Raw genomic sequence first — 26,366 nt, 5'->3', positions numbered from 1 at the left:
ACCTGTGTGCTGTAAGTGTTGTACAATAAACCAGTGTGCTGTACCTGTTGTACAATAAACCAGTGTGCTGTACCTGTTGTACAATAAACCAGTGTGCTGTACGTGTTGTACAATAAACCAGTGTGCTGTACGTGTTGTACAATAAACCAGTGTGCTGTACGTGTTGTACAATAAACCAGTGTGCTGTACCTGTTGTACAATAAACCAGTGTGCTGTACGTGTTGTACAATAAACCTGTGTGCTGTACGTGTTGTACAATAAACCTGTGTGCTGTACGTGTTGTACAATAAACCAGTGTGCTGTACCTGTTGTACAATCAACCTGTGTGCTGTAAGTGTTGTACAATAAACCAGTGTGCTGTACCTGTTGTACAATAAACCAGTGTGCTGTACCTGTTGTACAATAAACCAGTGTGCTGTACCTGTTGTACAATAAACCAGTGTGCTCTACGTGTTGTACAATAAACCAGTGTGCTGTACGTGTTGTACAATAAACCAGTGTGCTGTACTTGTTGTACAATAAACCAGTGAACTGTACGTGTTGTACAATAAACCAGTGTGCTGTACGTGTTGTACAATAAACCAGTGTGCTGTACGTGTTGTACAATAAACCAGTGTGCTGTACCTGTTGTACAATAAACCAGTGAACTGTACCTGTTGTACAATAAACCAGTGTGCTGTACATGTTGTACAATAAACCTGTGTGCTGTACATGTTGTACAATAAACCTGTGTGCTGTAAGTGTTGTACAATAAACCAGTGTGCTGTACCTGTTGTACAATCAACCAATAATACACAAAGTACAATGAACCAATGTATTTTACACATAGTACAATGAACCAGTGTGTTATTCACATAGTACAGTGAATCAGTGTGTTATTCACATAGTACAGTGAACCAATTTATTAAACACATAGTACAATGAACCAATGTGTTATACCCATAGTACAGTGAATTAGTGTGTTATTCACATAGTACAGTGAGCCAGTGTGTTATACACATAGTACAGTGAACCAGTGTGTTATACACATAGTACAGTGAACCAGTGTGTTATACACATAGTACAGTGAACCAGTGTGTTATACACATAGTACAGTGAATTAGTGTGTTATTCACATAGTACAGTGAACCAGTGTGTCATTCACATAGTACAGTGAATCAATGTGTTATTCACATAGTACAGTGAACCAATGTGTTATACACATAGCACAGTAAACCAATGTGTTACACACATAGTACAATGAACCAGTGTTATACACATACTAAAATGAACCAATGTATTATACACATAGTACAATAAACCAATGTATTATACACATAGTACAGTGAACCAGTGTGTTATTCGCATAGAACAGTGAACCAATGTGTTATACACATAGTACAATGAACCAATGTGTTATACACATAGCACAGTGAACCAAAGTGTTATTCACAAAGTACAATGAATCAGTGTGTTATACACATAGAACAGTGAACCAATGTGTTCTACACATAGTACAGTGAACCAAAGTGTTATACACACAGTACAGTGAACCAATGTGTTATACACATAGTACAGTGAACCAAAGTGTTATACACATAGTACAGTGAACCAATGTGTTATACACATAGTACAGTGAATCAGTGTGTTATACACATAGTACAGTGAACCAATGTGTTCTACACATAGTACAGTGAACCAAAGTGTTATACACATAGTACATTGAATCAGTGTGTTATACACATAGAACTGTGAACCAATGTGTTCTACACATAGTACAATGATCTAATGTGTTCTACACATAGTACAATGAACCAATGTGTTCTACACATAGTACAGTGAACCAGTGTTATGCACATAGTACAGTGAACTAGTGTGTTCTGCACATCACAATTGAAATCATTGTTTTAATACAATGGCCTGAAACATGGATGATAGTTTGAGATAGTAGTTCATTGCGATACACTCAAGTAATAAAGACATAGCAGCAAGATGTTTTTTGTATGCTCTGACATAGTTGGTCGTGTGTACATGTATCCTTACTGAGATGACAGTGCACAGTCCCCAACTGATAATGGTGGATATGACCATCAGTCTTGGAATGATCTGTCTGTTTAGTAAGGTTTCATCCTTCAAGAAATTGCTGTATTTGTGCCTCTGGCATGTTGCAGATGCTCCATGTTTCTGGGGAAGCACCACCCCCAGCTGTGCCTCACCCAGGCGCGAGAACTGCTGTGTATTCACCCCTACTTCAACACACCAGTCCCGGACATGGACGACCCAGCCTGTATCCTTCGTTTGACAGTGTCAGCTCTCTTAGCAGAATGTATTGTGCTCATGTGATGCATGTTCAACTGGATGTGTATGTCACTGATATAGAAGACTGAAGGGACCTAGCTCAGAATATGGCCACAGCACGCCATATCTTGTCGTACAATGTCACTAAATTAGTTTCATTTGCTGGCTTGATTATTTATGGAATGCTGTGTTATAGCGGGAATAAATTTATTCAAATTTTGGAGAAAAGTTCTTTCAATGAATAATCGGAGTAAGATTTCCTGCCAAGCAACAAATGGTCGTTGGTGGTGTCATTTTAGAACTTCATTTATGAGCAAGAATATTCACAACTTTTGTTTCACTAACCTCGGTAGAAAAATGTCACAATCAGACATTTTGGGTTTGTCCTGTGTGGATGTCTGACACATTGTTTATTTGCATTGATGCATTTTGGTGTTAGGGAAGTAGTATATTCTGGAAACATTCGTAACTAATAAAGACACCTCCTGACTTCAGACATTGAATCGGAGAGAGGAAGGTCAGGGGTTCGATCCCAGGCCACGTCAAACTAACGCTTGGCATTAAGGACGCCTGACGCTTGACATTAAGGGGCTAATACAAGGACAGGTCAGTTCAGAGTCAGTATACTATGTCTAAGTGGGGTATTCATGTTAAACTGCGGCATGGCATCTCAGTGGGCTAGCACTATAAAATCAGCACTAGGCTGGACTAGTGCAAGCGCACACGCACGCATGCACGCACGCACGCACGCACACACACACACATGTGCATGCACATCACCTTTAAGGAACCACTGACTATCACTGACTATCAAGATTATCATTGTGAAGTGTATTATTTAACTCCATACATGGCCTGGAGGCCTTACATACAAAAACTATCTGGATGTTGATCGACAGTGAGCCATGAGTACATTCTCCTTGATGCCAGCAGATATTGCTATCCTGGTGCTGATGTTCAATGCATGTGTGGACTGTCCCACACTGATCCCCCTGCTGCAAGACCACACACTGAGACACTACACCTACCTGCGGGACAGCCAGCCCCACCTGGTGCCAGTCTTGTCGGTACGATGCATTCATACAACCTGTTGCTTATTCATTTGATGAACCAAGGGTATTAGTTGCATGGGTAGTTGCCATGTAGTTACTGGTTCAACCCCTTCTTTCACCAAAGTGCTGAACATGTGAACTGCATTACTGTGGGCTTTCCTCACATCAAGCTGGGATATAACTAAACTAGTGACTAAAGCCGTGTTAAACCCAAACTGACTAAATTTGATGGATAGAAATGATATGGAGGATGTCACTGGTGTTGTGTGGCTATTGACAGCCGATTGATGTATTCACAGGGTATAGAAAGACTTGAGCCTGGTGATGTGACAGCTAGAATGGCTGAGACTGACGTGAGCACTGCCCCCTTCCGTACTGAGTGTTTGGGAAGACTGTCCAGTCTGGCTGCCCTTGACAACGACACAGCCTCACAGCTACTCTCAACAACAGTCAGGTACTCACCTCTATCAGGTACACACAAGGCTCCATCACCTCTGTCAGGTACACACAAAGCTCCATCAGCTCTGTCAGGTACACACAAGCCTCCATCACCTCTGTCAAGTACACTCAAGCCTCCGTCACCTCTGTCAAGTACACACAAGCCTCCATCACCTCTGTCAGGTACACACAAAGCTCCATCAGCTCTGTCAGGTACACACAAGCCTCCATCACCTCTGTCAGGTACACACAAGCCTCCATCACCTCTGTCAAGTACACACAAGGCTCCATCACCTCTGTCAGGTACACACAAAGCTCAATCAGCTCTGTCAGGTACACACAAGCCTCCATCACCTCTGTCAAGTACACACAAGCCTCCATGGCCTCTGTCAAGTACCCACAAGGCTCCATCACTTCTGTCAGGTACACACAAGGCTCCATCACCTCTGTCAGGTACACACAAGCCTCCATCACTTCTGTCAGGTACACACAAGGCTCCATCACCTCTGTCAGGTACACACAAGCCTCCATTGCCTCTGCCAGGTACACACAAGGCTCCATCACCTCTCTCAAGTACACACAAGCCTCCATGGCCTCTGTCAAGTACACACAAGCCTCCATTGCCTCTGTCAGGTATACACAAGCCTCCATTGCCTCTGTAAGGTACACACAAGCCTCCATTGCCTCTGTCAGGTACACACAACCCTCCATTGCCTCTGTCAAGTACACACAACCCTCCATTGCCTCTGTCAAGTACACACAACCCTCCAGTGCTCCGTCAAGTACACACAAGTCTCAATCACCTCTCTCAGGTACACACAAGCCTCCATTGCCTCTGTCAGGTATACACACGCCTCCATCACCTCTGTCAGGTACACACAAGGCTCCATCATCTCTGTCAGGTACACACAAGTCTCAATCACCTCTCTCAGGTACACACAAGCCTCCATTGCCTCTGTCAGGTATACACACGCCTCCATCACCTCTGTCAGGTACACACAAGGCTCCATCATCTCTGTCAGGTATACACACGCCTCCATCACCTCTGTCAGGTATACACACGCCTCCATCACCTCTGTCAGGTACACACAAGGCTCCATCACCTCTGTCAAGTTCATACAAGGCTCCATCACCTCTGTCAGGTACACACAAGGCTCCATCACCTCTCAGGTACACACAAGGCTCCATCATCTCTGTCAGGTATACACAAGGCTCCATTGCCTCTGTCAAGTACACACAAGGCTCCATCACCTCTGTCAGGTACACACAACCCTCCATTGCCTCTGTCAAGTACACACAACCCTCCATTGCTTCTGTCAGGTACACACAACCCTCCATCACCTCTATCAGGTATACACAAGGCTCCAACACATCTGTCAGGTACACACAAGGCTCCATCATCTCTATCAGGTACACACAAGCCTTCATTGCCTCTGTCAAGTACACACAAGGCTCCATCACCTCTGTCAGGTACACACAACCCTCCATCACCTCTATCAGGTATACACAAGGCTCCAACACCTCTGTCAGGTACACACAAGGCTCCATCATCTCTATCAGGTACACACAAGCCTTCATTGCCTCTGTCAAGTACACACAAGGCTCCATCACCTCTGTCAGGTATACACAAGGCTCCATCACCTCTGTCAAGTACACACAAGCCTCCATCACCTCTGTCAAGTACATACAAGGCTCCATCACCTCTGTCAGGTACACACAAGGGTCGATCACCTCTGTCAGGTTTACATAAGCCTCCATCACCTCTGCCAGGTACACACAAGGCTCCATCACCTCTGTCAAGTACACACAAGCCTCCATCACCTCTGTCAAGTACACACAAGGCTCCATCACCTCTGTCAGGTACACACAAGGCTCCATCACCTCTGTCAAGTACACACAAGGCTCCATCACCTCTGTCAAGTACATACAAGGCTCCATCACCTCTGTCAGGTACATACAAGGCTCCATCACCTCTGTCAAGTACATACAAGGCTCCATCACCTCTGTCAAGTACATACAAGGCTCCATCACCTCTGTCAGGTACATACAAGGCTCAATCATCTCTGTCAGGTACATACAAGGCTCCATCACCTCTGTCAAGTACATACAAGGCTCCATCACCTCTGTCAAGTACATACAAGGCTCCATCACCTCTGTCAAGCACATACAAGGCTCCATCACCTCTGTCAAGTACATACAAGGCTCCATCATCTCTGTCAGGTACATACAAGGCTCCATCACCTCTGTCAAGTACATACAAGGCTCCATCACCTCTGTCAAGTACATACAAGGCTCCATCACCTCTGTCAAGTACATACAAGGCTCCATCACCTCTTTCAAGTACATACAAGGCTCCATCACCTCTGTCAGGTACATACAAGGCTCCATCATCTCTGTCAGGTACATACAAGGCTCCATCACCTCTGTCAAGTACATACAAGGCTCCATCACCTCTGTCAAGTACATACAAGGCTCCATCATCTCTGTCAAGTACATACAAGGCTCCATCACCTCTGTCAAGTACATACAAGGCTCCATCACCTCTGTCAGGTACATACAAGGCTCCATCACCTCTGTCAAGTACATACAAGGCTCCATCACCTCTGTCAGGTACATACAAGGCTCCATCACCTCTGTTAGGTACACACAAGGCTCCATCACCTCTGTCAGGTACATACAAGGGTCCATCACCTCTGTCAAGTACATACAAGGCTCCATCACCTCTGTCAGGTACACACAAGGCTCCATCACCTCTGTCAGGTATACACAAGCCTCCATCACCTCTGTCAGGTACATACAAGGCTCAATCACCTCTGTCAAGTACATACAAGGCTCCATCACCTCTGTCAAGTACATACAAGGCTCCATCACCTCTGTCAAGTACATACAAGGCTCCATCACCTCTGTCAGGTATACACGAGGCTCCATCACCTCTGTCAGGTACACACAAGCCTCCATCACCTCTGTCAAGTACATACAAGCCTCCATCACCTCTGTCAGGTATACACACGCCTCCATCACCTCTGTCAGGTATACACAAGCCTCCATCACCTCTGTCAAGTACACACAAGGCTCCATCACCTCTGTCAAGTATACACAAGGCTCCATTGCCTCTGTCAAGTACATACAAGGCTCCATCACCTCTGTCAGGTACATACAAGGCTCCATCACCTCTGTCAGGTATACATCAGGCTCCATCATCTCTGTCAGGTATACACAAGCCTCCATCACCTCTGTCAAGTACATACAAGGCTCCATCACCTCTGTCAGGTACATACAAGGCTCCATCACCTCTGTCAGGTATACATCAGGCTCCATCACCTCTGTCAGGTACATACAAGGCTCCATCACCTCTGTCAGGTACACACAAGGCTCCATCACCTCTGTCAAGTACACACAAGCCTCCATCACCTCTGTCAAGTACACACAATGCTCCATCACCTCTGTCACGTACACACAAGCCTCCATCACCTCTGTCAAGTACATACAAGGCTCCATCACCTCTGTCAGGTACATACAAGGCTCCATCACCTCTGTCAGGTACATACAAGGCTCCATCACCTCTGTCAGGTATACATCAGGCTCCATCACCTCTGTCAGGTACATACAAGGCTCCATCACCTCTGTCAAGTACACACAAGGCTCCATCACCTCTGTCAAGTACATACAAGCCTCCATCACCTCTGTCAAGTACACACAAGGCTCCATCACCTCTGTCAAGTACACACAAGCCTCCATCACCTCTGTCAAGTACATACAAGGCTCCATCACCTCTGTCAGGTATACACAAGCCTTCATCACCTCTGTCAGGTATACACAAGGCTCCATCACCTCTGTCAGGTACATACAAGGCTCCATCACCTCTGTCAGGTACACACAAGCCTCCATCACTTCTGTCAGGTACATACAAGGCTCCATCACCTCTGTCAGGTATACATCAGGCTCCATCACTTCTGTAAGGTACATACAAGGCTCCATCAACCTCTGTCAAGTACATACAAGGCTCCATCACCTCTGTCAGGTACATACAAGGCTCCATCACCTCTGTCAGGTACATACAAGGCTCCATCACCTCTGTCAGGTATACATCAGGCTCCATCACCTCTGTCAGGTACATACAAGGCTCCATCACCTCTGTCAGGTACATACAAGGCTCCATCACCTCTGTCAAGTACATACAAGGCTCCATCACCTCTGTCAGGTATACATCAGGCTCCATCACTTCTGTAAGGTACATACAAGGCTCCATCAACCTCTGTCAGGTATACACAAGGCTCCATCACCTCTGTCAGGTACACACAAGGCTCCATCACCTCTGTCAGGTACATACAAGGCTCCATCACCTCTGTCAGGTACACACAAGGCTCCATCACCTCTGTCAGGTACATACAAGGCTCCATCACCTCTGTCAGGTATACATCAGGCTCCATCATCTCTGTCATGTATACATCAGGCTCCATCACTTCTGTCAGGTACATACAAGGCTCCATCACCTCTGTCAGGTACATACAAGGCTCCATCACCTCTGTCAGGTATACATCAGGCTCCATCATCTCTGTCAGGTATACATCAGGCTCCATCATCTCTGTCAGGTACACACAAGGCTCCATCACCTCTGTCAGGTACATACAAGGCTCCATCACCTCTGTCAGGTACATACAAGGCTCCATCACCTCTGTCAGGTATACATCAGGCTCCATCATCTCTCTCAGGTATACATCAGGCTCCATCATCTCTGTCAGGTACACACAAGGCTCCATCACCTCTGTCAGGTACATACAAGGCTCCATCATCTCTGTCAGGTACACACAAGCCTCCATTGCCTCTCTCAGGTACACACAAGCCTCCATCACTTCTGTCAGGTACACACAAGGCTCCATCACCTCTGTCAGGTACATACAAGGCTCCATCACCTCTTTCAAGTACATACAAGGCTCCATCACTTCTGTCAGGTACACACAAGCCTCCATCACCTCTGTCAAGTACATACAAGGCTCCATCACTTCTGTCAAGTACACACAAGGCTCCATCACCTCTGTCAGGTACACACAAGCTTCCATTGCCTGTGTCAGGTATACACAAGCCTCCATCACCTCTGTCAAGTACACACAAGCCTCCATTGCCTGTGTCAGGTACACACAAGCCTCCATTGCCTCTGTCAAGTACATACAAGGCTCCATTGCCTCTGTCAAGTACATACAAGGCTCCATTGCCTCTGTCAGGTATACACAAGGCTCCATCACCTCTGTCAGGTACACACAAGCTTCCATTGCCTGTGTCAGGTATACACAAGCCTCCATCACCTCTGTCAAGTACACACAAGCCTCCATTGCCTGTGTCAGGTACACACAAGCCTCCATTGCCTGTGTCAGGTATACACAAGCCTCCATCACCTCTGTCAAGTACACACAAGCCTCCATTGCCTCTGTCAGGTACACACAAGCCTCCATCACCTCTGTCAAGTACATACAAGGCTCCATCACCTCTGTCAGGTACATACAAGCCTCGATCACCTCTGTCAAGTACACACAAGCCTCCATTGCCTGTGTCAGGTACACACAAGCCTCCATTGCCTCTGTCAAGTACATACAAGGCTCCATTGCCTCTGTCAGGTATACACAAGGCTCCATCACCTCTGTCAGGTATACACAAGCCTCCATCACCTCTGTCAGGTACATACCAGGCTCAATCACCTCTGTCAAGTACATACAAGGCTCCATCACCTCTGTCAAGTACACACAAGGCTCCATCATCTCTGTCAGGTAGACACAAGGCTCCATCACCTCTGTCAGGTACACACAAGGCTCCATCATCTCTGTCAGGTATACACAAGCCTCCATCACCTCTGTTAGGTACACACAAGCCTCCATTGCCTGTGTCAGGTACACACAAGCCTCCATTGCCTCTGTCAAGTACACACAAGCCTCCATTGCCTCTCTCAGGTACACACAAGGCTCCATCACCTCTGTCAAGTACATACAAGGCTCCATCACCTCTGTCAGGTATACACAAGGCTCCATCATCTCTCTCAGGTACACACAAGGCTCCATCATCTCTGTCAGGTACATACAAGGCTCCATCACCTCTGTCAGGTATACACAAGGCTCCATCATCTCTGTCAGGTATACACAAGGCTCCATCACCTCTGTCAGGTATACACAAGGCTTCATCACCTCTGTTAGGTACATACAAGGCTCCATCACCTCTGTCAAGTACACACAAGGCTCCATCACCTCTGTCAGGTACACACAAGCTTCCATTGCCTGTGTCAGGTATACACAAGCCTCCATCACCTCTGTCAAGTACACACAAGCCTCCATTGCCTGTGTCAGGTACACACAAGCCTCCATTGCCTCTGTCAAGTACATACAAGGCTCCATTGCCTCTGTCAAGTACATACAAGGCTCCATTGCCTCTGTCAGGTATACACAAGGCTCCATCACCTCTGTCAGGTACACACAAGCTTCCATTGCCTGTGTCAGGTATACACAAGCCTCCATCACCTCTGTCAAGTACACACAAGCCTCCATTGCCTGTGTCAGGTACACACAAGCCTCCATTGCCTGTGTCAGGTATACACAAGCCTCCATCACCTCTGTCAAGTACACACAAGCCTCCATTGCCTCTGTCAGGTACACACAAGCCTCCATCACCTCTGTCAAGTACATACAAGGCTCCATCACCTCTGTCAGGTACATACAAGCCTCGATCACCTCTGTCAAGTACACACAAGCCTCCATTGCCTGTGTCAGGTACACACAAGCCTCCATTGCCTCTGTCAAGTACATACAAGGCTCCATTGCCTCTGTCAGGTATACACAAGGCTCCATCACCTCTGTCAGGTATACACAAGCCTCCATCACCTCTGTCAGGTACATACCAGGCTCAATCACCTCTGTCAAGTACATACAAGGCTCCATCACCTCTGTCAAGTACACACAAGGCTCCATCATCTCTGTCAGGTAGACACAAGGCTCCATCACCTCTGTCAGGTACACACAAGGCTCCATCATCTCTGTCAGGTATACACAAGCCTCCATCACCTCTGTTAGGTACACACAAGCCTCCATTGCCTGTGTCAGGTACACACAAGCCTCCATTGCCTCTGTCAAGTACACACAAGCCTCCATTGCCTCTCTCAGGTACACACAAGGCTCCATCACCTCTGTCAAGTACATACAAGGCTCCATCACCTCTGTCAGGTATACACAAGGCTCCATCATCTCTCTCAGGTACACACAAGGCTCCATCATCTCTGTCAGGTACATACAAGGCTCCATCACCTCTGTCAGGTATACACAAGGCTCCATCATCTCTGTCAGGTATACACAAGGCTCCATCACCTCTGTCAGGTATACACAAGGCTTCATCACCTCTGTTAGGTACATACAAGGCTCCATCACCTCTGTCAAGTACACACAAGGCTCCATCATCTCTGTCAGGTATACACAAGGCTCCATCACCTCTGTCAGGTACACACAAGGCTCCATCATCTCTGTCAGGTACATACAAGGCTCCATCACCTCTGTTAGGTACACACAAGGCTCCATCATCTCTGTCAGGTATACACAAGGCTCTATCACCTCTGTCAGGTACACACAAGGCTCCATCACCTCTGTTAGGTACATACAAGGCTCCATCACCTCTGTCAAGTACACACAAGGCTCCATCACCTCTGTCAGGTACACACAAGGCTCCATCATCTCTGTCAGGTACATACAAGGCTCCATCACCTCTGTTAGGTACACACAAGGCTCCATCATCTCTGTCAGGTATACACAAAGCTCCATCACCTCTGTCAGGTACACACAAGGCTCCATCACCTCTGTTAGGTACATACAAGGCTCCATCACCTCTGTCAGGTACATACAAGGCTCCATCACCTCTGTCAGGTACACACAAGCCTCCATCACCTCTGTCAAGTACATACAAGGCTCCATCACCTCTGTCAGGTACACACAAGCCTCCATCACTTCTGTCAGGTACACACAAGCCCCATCACCTCTGTCAAGTACATACAAGGCTCCATCACCTCTGTCAGGTACACACAAGCATCCATTGCCTCTGTCAGGTACACACAAGCCTCCATTGCCTCTGTCAAGTATAAACAAGCCTAAATTGCCTCTGTCAAGTACACACAAGCATCCATTGCCTCTGTCAGGTACACACAAGCCTCCATTGCCTCTGTCAAGTACACACAAGCCTCCATTGCCTCTGTCAGGTATACACAAGCCTCATGTACATGTTTCTGTATTTCCTGATCACTGAATGTTCCTGCTTTATGTTGTCAGGGATCTGGAGAGGATGAAAGATCTAGACGAGCGGGTCTCAGCATCTGCAGAGTGCACATGCACCTTCCTGCAGAGTCAGCTCATCATAACCCAGGTAACACCCCACACGACATTCACTCACCCTGTCATGACACAGGTAACACCCCACACAACATTCACTCATCTTCTGTCACTACCCAGGTAACACCCCACATGACCTTCACTCATCCTGTCATGACACAGGTAACACCCCACATGACATTCACTCACCCTGTCATGACACAGGTAACATCCTAAACGACAATCACTCACCCTGTTATGACACAGGTAACACCCCACATGACAGTCACTCACCCTGTTGTGACACAGGTAACACCCCACATGACATTCACTCACCCTGTTATGACACAGGTAACACCCCACATGACAGTCACTCACCCTGTTATGACACAGGTAACACCCCACATGACATTCACTCACCCTGTTATGACACAGGTAACATCCCACACGACATTCACTCACCCTGTCATGACACAGGTAACACCCCACATGACATTCACTCACCCTGTTGTGACACAGGTAACATCCAACACGACATTCACTCACCCTGTCATGACACAGGTAACATCCAACACGACATTCACTCACCCTGTTGTGACACAGGTAACACCCCACATGACATTCACTCACCCTGTTATGACACAGGTAACATCCCACACGACATTCACTCACCCTGTCATGACCAAGGGAACACCCCACACGACATTCACTCACCCTGTCATGACCCAGGTAACAACCCACATGACATTCACTCACCCTGTCATGACACAGGTAACATCCCACATGACATTCACTCACCCTGTCATGACACAGGTAACATCCCACACGACATTCACTCACCCTGTTATGACACAGGTATTATCCCACACGACTTTCACTCACCCTGTCATGACACAGGTAACACTAAACACGACATTCACTCACCCTGTTATGACCCAGGTAACACCTGACACGACATTCACTCACCCTGTCATGACCCAGGTAACACCCCACATGACATTCACTCACCCTATTATGACACAGGTAACACCCCACATGACCTTCACTCATCCTGTCATGACACAGGTAACACCCCACATGACATTCACTCACCCTGTCATGACACAGGTAACATCCTAAACGACAATCACTCACCCTGTTATGACACAGGTAACACCCCACATGACAGTCACTCACCCTGTTGTGACACAGGTAACACCCCACATGACATTCACTCACCCTGTTATGACACAGGTAACACCCCACATGACAGTCACTCACCCTGTTATGACACAGGTAACACCCCACATGACATTCACTCACCCTGTTATGACACAGGTAACATCCCACACGACATTCACTCACCCTGTCATGACACAGGTAACACCCCACATGACATTCACTCACCCTGTTGTGACACAGGTAACATCCAACACGACATTCACTCACCCTGTCATGACACAGGTAACATCCAACACGACATTCACTCACCCTGTTGTGACACAGGTAACACCCCACATGACATTCACTCACCCTGTTATGACACAGGTAACATCCCACACGACATTCACTCACCCTGTCATGACCAAGGGAACACCCCACACGACATTCACTCACCCTGTCATGACCCAGGTAACAACCCACATGACATTCACTCACCCTGTCATGACACAGGTAACATCCCACATGACATTCACTCACCCTGTCATGACACAGGTAACATCCCACACGACATTCACTCACCCTGTTATGACCCAGGTAACACCTGACACGACATTCACTCACCCTGTCATGACCCAGGTAACACCCCACATGACATTCACTCACCCTATTATGACACAGGTAACACCCGACACAACATTCACTCACGCTGTCATGACCCAGGTAACACCCGACACAACATTCACTCACCCTGTCATGACCCAGGTAACATCCGACACAACATTCACTCACCCTGTTATGACACAGGTAACACCCCACACTACATTCACTCACCCTGTTATGACACAGGTAACACCCCACACGACATTCACTCACCCTGTCATGACCCAGGTAACACCCCACACGACATTCACTCTTCTTCTGTCATTACCCAGGTAACACCCCACACAACATTCACTCACCCTGTTATGACACAGGTAACACCCCAAATGACATTCACTCACCTGTTATGACACAGGTAACATCCCACACGACATTCAGTCACCCTGTTATGACACAGGTAACACCCGATACAACATTCACTCACCCTGTTATGACACAGGTAACATCCCACATGACATTCACTCTTCTTCTGTCATTACCCAGGTAACACCCCACACAACATTCACTCACCCTGTTATGACACAGGTAACACCCCAAATGACATTCACTCACCTGTTATGACACAGGTAACATCCCACACGACATTCAGTCACCCTGTTATGACACAGGTAACACCCGATACAACATTCACTCACCCTGTTATGACACAGGTAACATCCCACATGACATTCACTCACCCTGTTATGACACAGGTAACATCCCACACGACATTCACTCACCCTGTTATGACACAGGTAACATCCCACACGACATTCACTCACCCTGTTATGACACAGGTAACACCCCACACGACATTCACTCACCCTGTCATGACCCAGGTAACACCCCACACAACACTCACTCACCCTGTTATGACACAGGTAATACTCAACACGACATTCACTCACCCCTTATGACACAGGTAACATCCCACACGACATTCACTCTTCTTCTGTCACTACTCAGGTAACACCCCACACTACATTCACTCACCCTGTTATGACACAGGTAACACCCCACACGACATTCACTCACCCTGTCATGACCCAGGTAACACCCCACACGACATTCACTCTTCTTCTGGCATTACCCAGGTAACACCCCACACAACATTCACTCACCCTGTTATGACACAGGTAACACCCCACATGACATTCACTTACCCTGTTATGACACAGGTAACACCCCACACAACACTCACTCACCCTGTTATGGCACAGGTAACACTCAACATGACATTCACTCACCCTGTTATGACACAGGTAACACCCCACACAACAGTCATTCATCTTCTGTCATGACCCAGGTAACACCCCTCATGACATTCACTCACCTTGTTATGACACAGGTAACATCCCACACGACATTCATTCATCTTCTGTCATGACCCAGGTAACACCCCACACGACATTCACTCACCCTGTTATGACACAGGTAACTCCCAACATGACATTCACTCACCCTGTTATGACACAGGTAACATCCCACACAACAATCACTTACCCTGTTATGACACAGGTAACATCCCACACGACATTCACTCACCCTGTTATGACCCAGGTACAATCCCACACGACATTCACTCACCCTGTTATGACCCAGGTAACATCCCACATGAAATTCACTCACCCTGGTATGACACAGGTAACATCCCACACGACATTCACTCACCCTGTTATGACCCAGGTACAATCCCACATGACATTCACTCACCCTGTTATGACCCAGGTAACATCCCACATGACGTTCACTCACCCTGTTATGACCCAGGTAACATCCCACACGACATTCACTCACCCTGTTATGACACAGGTAACATCCCACACGACATTCACTTACCCTGTTATGACACAGGTAACACCCCACATGACATTCACTCACCCTGTTATGACCCAGGTAACACCCCACATGACATTCAGTCACCCTGTTATGACACAGGTAACACCCCACACAACACTCACTCACCCTGTTATGACACAGGTAATACTCAACACGACATTCACTCACCCCTTATGACACAGGTAACATCCCACACGACATTCACTCTTCTACTGTCACTACCCAGGTAACATCCCACAGGACATTTACTCACCCTGTCATGACCAAGGTAACACCCCACATGACATTCACTCACCCTGTTACTACACAGGTAACACCCCACACAACATTCGCTCACCCTGTTATGACACAGGTAACACCCCACACAACACTCACTCACCCTGTTATGGCACAGGTAACACTCAACATGACACTCACTCACCCTGTTATGGCACAGGTAACACCCCACACAACACTCACTCACCCTGTTATGACACAGGTAACACCCCACAGAACACTCACTCACCCTGTTATGACACAGGTAACACCCCACACGACATTCACTCACCCTGTTATGACACAGGTAACACCCCACAGAACACTCACTCACCCTGTTATGACACAGGTAACACCCCACACAACATTCATTCATCTTCTGTCACTACCCAGGTAACATCCCACAGGACATTCACTCACCCTGTCATGACCAAGGTAACACCCCACATGACATTCACTCACCCTGTTACTACACAGGTAACACCCCACACAACATTCGCTCAACCTGTTATGACACAGGTAACACCCCACATGACATTCACTCACCCTGTTATGACACAGGTAACACCCCACACAACACTCACTCACCCTGTTATGGCACAGGTAACACTCAACATGACACTCACTCACCCTGTTATGACACAGGTAACACCCCACACAACACTCACTCACCCTGTTATGACACAGGTAACACCCCACAGAACACTCACTCACCCTGTTATGACACAGGTAACACCCCACACGACATTCAGTCACCCTGTTATGACACAGGTAACACCCCACAGAACACTCACTCAGCCTGTTATGACACAGGTAACACCCCACACGACATTCACTCACCCTGTTATGACACAGGTAACACCCCACAGAACACTCACTCACCCTGTTATGACACAGGTAACACCCCACACAACATTCATTCATCTTCTGTCATGACCAAGGTAAAACCCCACATGACATTCACTCACCCTGTTATGACACAGGTAACACCCCACACAACACTCACTCACCCTGTTATGGCACAGGTAACACTCAACATGACACTCACTCACCCTGTTATGGCACAGGTAACACCCCACACAACATTCATTCATCTTCTGTCATGACCCAGGTAACACCCCTCATGACATTTACTCACCCTGTTATGACACAGGTAACATCCCACACGACATTCATTCATCTTCTGTCATGACCAAGGTAAAACCCCACATGACATTCACTCACCCTGTTATGACACAGGTAACACCCCACACAACACTCACTCACCCTGTTATGGCACAGGTAACACTCAACATGACACTCACTCACCCTGTTATGGCACAGGTAACACCCCACACAACATTCATTCATCTTCTGTCATGACCCGGGTAACACCCCTCATGACATTTACTCACCCTGTTATGACACAGGTAACACCCCACACGACATTCACTCACCCTGTTATGACACAGGTAACACCCCATATGACATTCACTCACCCTGTTATGACACAGGTAACACCCCACACAACACTCACTCACCCTGTTATGGCACAGGTAACACTCACAAAAAGGTAAGGGATCATGAATATTTTGGGGATATTTTTTATTGTGTAGACTGAGCACACAGTTTCAAAAAATAAACCCAAATATATTCAGGATCCCTAACTTGTTTTGTTCAGTATATAAGCTGCAGGCACACAGCTGTGTGTGTGAACAAGGTTTGAATGAGTGTGATGCAACATTCACTCACCCTGTTATGACACAGGTAACACCCCACATGACATTCACTCACCCTGTTATGACACAGGTAACACCCCATATGACATTCACTCACCCTGTTATGACACAGGTAACATCCCACATGACTTTCACTCATCCTGTCATGACACAGGTAACATCCCACACGACATTCACTCACCCTGTCATGACACAGGTAACATCCAACTAACATTCACTCACCCTGTTATGACACAGGTAACACCCCATATGACATTCACTCACCCTGTTATGACACAGGTATTATCCCACACGACTTTCACTCATCCTGTCATGACACAGGTAACACTCAACACAACATTCACTCACCCTGTTATGACCCAGGTAACACCTGACACAACATTCACTCACCCTGTTATGACACAGGTAACACCCCACACGACATTCACTCACCCTGTCATGACCCAGGTAACACCCCACACGACATTCAGTCACCCTGTCATGACCCAGGTAACACCCCACACGACATTCAGTCACCCTGTCATGACCCAGGTAACACCCAAAAGGACATTCACTCACCCTGTTATGACACAGGTAACACCCCACACAACACTCACTCACCCTGTTATGACACAGGTAACACTCAACACGACATTCACTCACCCCTTATGACACAGGTAACATCCCACACGACATTCACTCTTCTTCTGTCACTACCCAGGTAACACCCCACACAACATTCACTCACCCTGTTATGACACAGGTAACACCCAACATGACATTCACTCACCTGTTATGACACAGGTAACATCCCACACGACATTCACTCACCCTGTTATGACCCTGTAAGTGCAATAATATTGAATGCGACGTTAAACCCTATTTCACCTCACTTTATTATCAGTGGTACGGATACCACTTTCATAACATTCACGGCATAAAAAGTAAATACCGTACAAAAGGGTTAGGGATCATGAATATTTTGGGGATATTTTTTATTGTGTAGACTGAGCACACAGTTTCATAAAATATCCCCAAATATTTTCAGGATCCCTAACTTGTTTTGTTCAGTATATTAGCTGCAGGCACACAGCTGTGTGTGTGAGCAAGGTTTGAATGAGTGTGATGCAATGCCCACAAGAACCTCCACATGGCTGATTACATCATTCGGCCTGATTGTGTGATCAGCTATCAATCAGTACAGATGAGGAGCTTTTCAATTAAGTCTATCAGCCAGGTTGTACATGTTCATTATCCAGGGAAACTTTTTTGTCCTTCAATACATTGTGTGGTGTAAGTCTTATGGGCATTTAGAAGGTGGAAGAACATGAAGACATGAAACTTTTATGTTCTTCAATACATTGTGTGGTGTAAGTTTTTTATAGGCATTTAGAAGGTGGAAGAACATGAAGACATGAAACTTTTATGTCCTTCAATACATTGTGTGGTGTAAGTTTTTTATAGGCATTTAGAAGGTGGAAGAACATGAAGACATGAAACTTTTATGTCCTTCAATACATTGTGTGGTTTAAGTCTTATGGGCATTTAGAAGGTGGAAGAACATGAAGACATGAATTCTCTTTCAGATTAAATCCTCCTTGGGGCACTTATTGCATTTTCCTGGCTCAAGAAAATCTACATGACATAGTTGTAACCATTTTCCTTAATAAAAATTGTTACCACACAAAAAACTTTGTTTTTGTATGATATACGTCCACCCTTATGGTGCCTCACCCTCCACGGCGCGTCACGCCAAGGGAAGCAACTCTCACCCAAATCACTTTCCTTATGTCATCTGACAAAGACAGACGTGCTGTTTTTTTCAAGACAAAACAAAGTACAAGATAATCGTTCGTACAAGAACCATGGCAGACCAAACTGTATGTATGGTACATTTCTTTCATGCAAAGGCGTAATACCTCGCATTATAAAGTTATAAAGTTGTAATTATGTGACACGTGTACGATACCTTTGAATCAAAGGCCGTCGTAGCGTCCATTTTGTAGTGCCACGTATGATACATGTAACACCAGGGCCATCAAAAACGGCTTGGGTTTTTTAATGTTATATCATCGGGCTTTAACCTACAATCTTTTCCTTTAAATTAAACCCAAGGTGGTGTGTTAATTATTTGTAAATTACTCTTACCTTTTTTACGGGTTTTTTACACCTTCGCGCGTAACACGCCCACTTTGGTGTTATAATTATACTACGACATTGGCTATTAGTATCTCGTTACCAATCGCATTCTAAATTACGCCTTTGCTTCTAGTTACACAATTTATGCACGTATCTTTCCGATCTTTCAATCGCACTGATACACTTTATTACCCTTCCCGCCAAACTAAAAAATTACGGTCTTTTTTACAGACCTTCAAACTGTGTACGGGGTGCTCGGCTTCGATTCCCCCCCAAGATAGGCATGATACTTGCATAAAGTGTTTGGCCGAAGACGGGCATGACGATGGGTCATGCCCGATCTGTGTTGCATTCACACCATGGGCGCAGAAAAAGAGAAATGTGGACCTCTTACACTTTAAGGGTCTATTGAAGGCGGGGGTGGACATTAGATCGGCAAGGACCGCCCCCCCCCCCTCTAAAAAAGTAAGAAAGGGTAAAAAAGCAGCTGAGACTGTCTCCTACGCTCCCTCCCCGGGGGCCGGGGGAGAAGGCTCTAGGGTCCCCGTCACAATCACTGCACCCTCTCCTGCACCGTCTTTGGCAGACATCTCTGCCTTGTTGAGGTCGCAGATGGCGTCGATGATGGAGGAGGTAAAGTCTCAGCTCCGAGAGGAGATGCGGACCGAGCCTTCCCCGTTGTCGGCGCCGGACGCGGCTTCGAGACCTTGTGATATGCCCGGCGTCGGCCGAGGCAGGCCACTTGGTCTCGGGGACGATCTCAGACCGGGCTTTGGCGCCGGCTCGAGGCCCGTTCACTACCGACGCACATTTCTCCCTAGCGGAGCCAGACGCCTCTTCCGAGGCCGAGGCTTCCTCTAGCGGATTTCTAGCCCAGAGCCAGGTGGGTTCCCTTGAACCCCCGGCACCTCGGGACCGGGCCTCGGCTTCGGGCCGGGTGCAGCCCGGGGATGCGAAGGCCCAGGCCTTCGGGCGTCCCCTTCCGACTTCGTCTGCCGCTTCTCTTGGGGAAGAGTCGATTAATTTCGGCTCGGAATCGAGAGAGGAGGAGTGGATGGAGGAGGGGGGAGACGACTCGGAGACCTCGGGAATATTTTCCTTCATTTCCTCGTTGAGGCATGTACGGGACAAGTTTGTCCATGTACTGCCTCAGGTGGCTGCGCCCATGCCCCAGTCGGATCCGACTGAGTTCCGCCTTCCGGGGGACGCTTTTGCTCCGAGCAAGGCGCCCCAGGTGCGGCTCCGTATTCTGTCCTCATTGGTGCATGAAGCCATCAACCCTCTGTTGTCGGGTGCCCGCAGGAAGTTCGACCTGCCCGAACTTATTAAGCGATACCGGATAGCAGAGGATGGTGATTTTGAGGTACCGGTGGTGGACGAATGCGTCTGGACCTCCGTTACCCTGGGGGGGTCTTCGACCCCCAACTTGGCTAAGGTCAAGCAGGGCCGGCGGTTGCCACCCTTTCCCGCGTGCGGTACGGACCTGAAGGCTGCTTACGTTTGCTTCGAGGAGCAATATCGTAACGCATGTCAGCAGCTCCGGGTGTCCGTACACTCCGCTTATCTGTCGGCCGTACAGAGGGAGTTAGCGGGAGAGGGGCCGGCCGACTCTTCGGAGTTGGCCGCGCAACTTACGGAAGTACATAGTCATCTTGCGAGGGACGCTATTCGTAGCTGTGCCTCGCAGATGATGTGCGCAGTCATGGGCATGCGCAGGCTGTGGATGTCGGTATCCTAATACTCGGCTTCCACACGCCAGGATTTACTTGCTTTGCCCTATAAGATGGGTGCCACCCTCTTCCCTGGGGCTCAGCAGGTGGTCCGAGAGGCCGCACAGTTGTATGCCTCCATCAAGGATTCTAAGGCCTTGTTGGAGGTACCATGCCTTAAACCGCGTAAGCGGACCTCTCCACTTGCTTCCTCCTACGCTGATGCGCCGGGTCAGAAGTCTGCACCTGCTTGGAAGCAGCCGCTTCCTTCAGGTAAGGGCGCCGGGAGGAGCAAGAGAGGCAGGGGCCGGGGCAGGGCAGCTGGTCGAGGCCAGCAGCCTTTTCGCGGGGCCGGGAACCCATCGGGTTCCCATTAGCGCCCGAAGCGCCCCGGGCGGACCCACGGTCGCATGTTATCGAACTGCCGACAGCCGGGGTCCACTGCCTCCAGCCGGATGTCCCCGTAGGCGGCCGACTGGCTCTATTCCTGCAGGAATGGGAGACAGTCACATCCAATCCCTGGACCCTGTCCACTCTAAGGGATGGCCATTTGCCTCGGTGGAAACATCATCCGCCCCCCTTCTCCGGGATAAAGCACACTCCGGTGCCTGCTACCCTAGAGAGGGCGGAATTCCTCCGTGCCGAGGTCGACGCACTTCTTATGAAGGCTGCGATCGAACCGGTTCCCGTGGGACAGGAAAGCGAGGGCTTCTACTCGACATATTTCCTAGTCACCAAAAAAGACGGAGGGTTCAGGCCTATTCTCAATCTGAGAAGGCTGAACAAACTTATAGAGGTACCGTCCTTCAGGATGGAGACACTGCGCTCGGTGATCTCAGCTGTCGAGACCGGAGAATGGCTAACGTCAATAGACCTAAAAGACGCCTATCTCCACGTACCCATACACCCCGAGTTCAAGAAATACCTCAGGTTTTCTTTCGACGCGAGGTGTTATCAGTTCAGGGTTCTACCATTCGGGATCGCTACGGCCCCGAGGGTGTTCACCAAGCTGATGTTGATTCCCGCCCAAGTGGCCAGGTCAAAAGGTCGGTTCTGCCATCTCGACGACTGGTTACTAAGAGCTCTATCGCAATCCCTGAGTCAGATAGCTACACAACAAGTGATAGATATTCTGATCACTCTAGGGGCGGTCGGGTAGTTCAGTGGTTAAAGCGTTCGCTCGTCACGCCGAAGACCCGGGTTCGATTCCCGACATGGGTACAATGTGTGAAGCCCATTTGTGGTGTCCCCCGCCGTGATATTGCTGGAATATTGCTAAAAGCGGCGTAAAACCAGACTCACTCACTCACTCTGATCACTCTAGGGTGGATAGTCAATCTCGAGAAGTCAGATCTGAGCCCTACTCAGAATCTAGTCTTCCTAGGGGCGAATTTCAACACGGTGAGCGGACTTGTATCTCTGTCACAAGATCGCATTACCAAGGTCAGAAGTGTAACTTCCCAGTTCCTTCTGTCCGCCAGTCACACTGCTTGTACATGGCTCCAGTTACTGGGCAACATGGCAGCGACAGTGGATGTGGTTTGGCGGGCGCGCTTGAGAATGAGACCCATTCAACAGGCGCTCCGTCGACACAGTGGCTCAATGCACACCTTCAGTGGTGGACCGAGGTCGGGAATCTGTCCCGGGGGCTCCCCCTCGACACTCCCGTGCCGTCTCTCACAGTTCAAACAGACGCGTCAATCTCCGGCTGGGGAGGCGTTCTGAACGATCACACTGCCTCGGGACTATGGTCCGAGCAGGAGATCAAACTGCATATCAATGTGCTAGAACTGAGAGCGGTCAGGTTGGTGTTCCAACGCTTCCTGGATCTGCTTCGTGGCCAAGTGGTGCGTCTAGAGATGGACAACCAAACGGCGATGACTTACATCCGGAAGCAGGGGGGAACGGTGTCTCCGTCGCTTCTCCAAGAGACGTGGCAGTTCCTCCTATGGTGCGACTCACACGTTATCAGGGTGCTACCTGTTTATCTCTCGGGGGTAGACAACGTCCGTGCGGACGCTCTGTCTCGCCTGATCCTCGCTCCTCACGAGTGGAGGCTCGACCCGGGGATATTCGGGATTATCTCCCAGTTATACGGGTCGTTCCAGGTGGATCTGTTTGCGTCTGGGGTGAATCACCAGACACCAACGTTCTGCTCCCGAGTCCCCAACCCGAGGTCGGTGGCACCGGACGCCTTCCAGCTAGATTGGACGGACAGAATTCTGTGGGCATTCCCCCCAGTACCTCTGATTTCCAAGGTCCTGTCTCAGCTAGCCACTCAGCCTGCGCGACTACTTGTGCTCCTGGCACCCCTTTGGTCGGCGCAGAGTTGGTTTCCAGTCATACTCAGGTTTCTGGCTCAGCCTCCTGTTCTATTACCTTTACGACCGGACCTACTATCCCAGAACGAGGCCCTCCACCCGAATCCCAGGATTCAGTGGGTGGCTTGGCCACTGTCCGGAATCGCCTCCAGGAGAGCGGTATTCCTGCACGAGTTGCAGACACAATACTGGCTTCGCGGAGGGATTCGACAAACGTTCAGTACGAGGATAGATGGGCCTGCTATGCACGCTGGTGTGTCGATAGAAGGATTGCAGATCCCTTTTCTGCAGATCTCGTAGCCGTACTTGAGTTCCTCCAGTCGCGACTAGATGTCGGCCTGGCCGCATCGACAGTCTGGGGGTACTCTACACCTATCGCTGCCTTTCACGTCCCCGTTGACGGGGCACTTTTGGGTGCGCACCCATCAGTGCAGCGTTTTTTAACAGGTGTGGACAGGATCCGACCGCCTGTCCGGCGGATCAGTCCCCCTTGGGAATTGTCAATCGTTCTTGATTGGCTGTCCGGTCCTTCCTTTCGGGATCTGTCGTCTCTCTCTCTTCAGCTGTTGAGTTGGAAGACGGCGTTCCTTGTGGCGGTAACGTCCGGCAGACGGGTAGGCGACATTCACGCAATGTCAGCCGATCCCGAACTAACTGTCTTTCACCGGGACAGGGTCAGTATTCGCCTGCCGGACTCTTACCGTCCTAAGGTCGCACACGCCTTCCACGTGACGGCTCCTATTGAGCTACCTGCTCTTTCACAGCCTTCCTCGTCGGGGACCACTACAAGACATGCTCATGTCTTGGATGTCCGCAGGACCCTTAAGTCCTATATCAGCAGAACTAAGGGTATCCGTAAGGATAATCAACTATTTTGCTGTTATGGCGGTAGGAAGGCTGGCTCACCTGCGAGCAAACAAACTATCTCGAGGTGGATAGTCTCTACTATATGTACGGCGTACACGCTTCAAGGCAGGGACCCCCCTACCAAGTTGAAGGCTCATTCGGTTAGAGCAGTGGCTACGACACAAGCGTATGCCGCGGCTCTGCCCATTGAGGAGATCTGCTCCGCGGCTATTTGGAGCCAGCCGAGCACGTTCATTACACATTACTAACTCGACAAACACTCAAGCGAGCGTGCTCGGTTTGGTCAGTCAGTTCTCCGAACTGGGCAAAGTTCTACATCTCTAGCCGATTGAGCCTTCGAGATTTTAGACCGCCCGGACCGGTTATAACACTGCTCAGTAACGGTCCGGATTTTATCTTCTACGGTCGATACAATACCAGCCATTACTACTCGATAATCATCGTATTTGCACATGCACTCCTTCGATTTACGGGGACCCTCTGGCCTAGCTCTGTGCGGGTTTATAGTCTCTCGTGATCTGTGCCCCCAATATCACTTGTTCAAAAAAGTGGGTGGGGTGGGGGGTGTGTGTGTCTCGAGTTCTCGATATGATAAGCCACAAAGAATGGCTCTTTTCATTGTGTATGGTCGATAACGCCCTGTCTCCAGCCCCCGCCTTTCGACGGTGGTGCCTCACGATAAGGTTGGTTCCATTTATTGAACTCTTGTTTATTCATTGAAATAATCAAAATACGATGTATTTATGCACGCTTGTTGCTGACGGATGCCACTTCCTCGATTATCTTTAGGAGTCTATCTTGATGCAATAAGTGCCCTAAGGAGGATTTAATCTGAAAGAGAATTTTACAAACCTGTAGAGGTTATGAATTCTCTGATGAAATCCTCCTTGGGGCACGGCCACCCGCCTCCCCACATTCCGTCAGCATTAGACATATGGAAAGTGATTTGGGTGAGAGTTGCTTCCCTTGGCGTGACGCGCTGTGGAGGGTGAGGCACCATAAGGGTGGACGTATATCATACAAAAAAAAAGTTTTTTGTGTGGTAACAATTTTTATTAAGGAAAATGGTTACAACTATGTCATGTAGATTTTCTTGAGCCAGGAAAATGCAATAAGTGCCCCAAGGAGGATTTCATCAGAGAATTCATAACCTCTACAGGTTTGTAAAAACTTTTATGTTCTTCAATACATTGTGTGGTTTAAGTCTTATGGGCATTTAGAATTAGAAGGTGGAAGAACATGAAGACATGAAACTTTTATGTCCTTCAATACATTGTGTGGTTTAAGTCTTATGGGCATTTAGAATTAGAAGATGGAAGAACATGAAGACATGAAACTTTTATGTTCTTCAATACATTGTGTGGTTTAAGTCTTTAATGGGCATTCAGAAGGTGGAAGAACATGAAGACATGAAACAGTTATGGATAACAATTTCATTTTGTTTTTAATAAACTTTCCAGGACTCCTTTTTGCCCCTTCATCAGGTGAGGAAAACTGTGTTTCATGTGTTCATTGTGCGCTTTGTTTGCTGTGACCTGATTGCTGGCGGTCTGCTTCCAGATCATGTCCCAGATGCAGGCATGTGTGGGGAGTCTGACAGCCTCAGACAACATCTTGGCTCCTATAGACAAGGTGAGCTGTGCTGGAACCATGGGCATGT

At 48.2% G+C, this 26,366-nt stretch overlaps 1 protein-coding gene across 1 annotated transcript in view; it reads left to right on the top strand.

Annotated features, from left to right (window-relative positions):
* LOC124118713 (integrator complex subunit 4-like) overlaps positions 1-26,366 on the top strand; it is a 92,429-nt gene that overhangs the window by 39,895 nt on the left and 26,168 nt on the right. Inside the window, exons 11-15 of the mRNA XM_048390966.1 lie at positions 2,151-2,266; positions 3,211-3,344; positions 3,629-3,783; positions 12,059-12,152; positions 26,267-26,338. Of these exons, the coding sequence (XP_048246923.1) occupies positions 2,151-2,266; positions 3,211-3,344; positions 3,629-3,783; positions 12,059-12,152; positions 26,267-26,338 (571 nt within the window). The remainder of the gene's footprint in view (positions 1-2,150; positions 2,267-3,210; positions 3,345-3,628; positions 3,784-12,058; positions 12,153-26,266; positions 26,339-26,366) is intronic.

The sequence above is a fragment of the Haliotis rufescens genome, unplaced genomic scaffold (assembly GCF_023055435.1).
Source record: "Haliotis rufescens isolate VD_foot unplaced genomic scaffold, xgHalRufe1.0.p SCAF_9, whole genome shotgun sequence".
In the NCBI taxonomy this organism is placed as follows: Eukaryota; Metazoa; Mollusca; class Gastropoda; order Lepetellida; family Haliotidae; genus Haliotis; species Haliotis rufescens.
The sequence above is the reverse complement of the archived record's forward strand: the minus strand, read 5'-3'. Positions and strand labels throughout refer to the sequence as shown.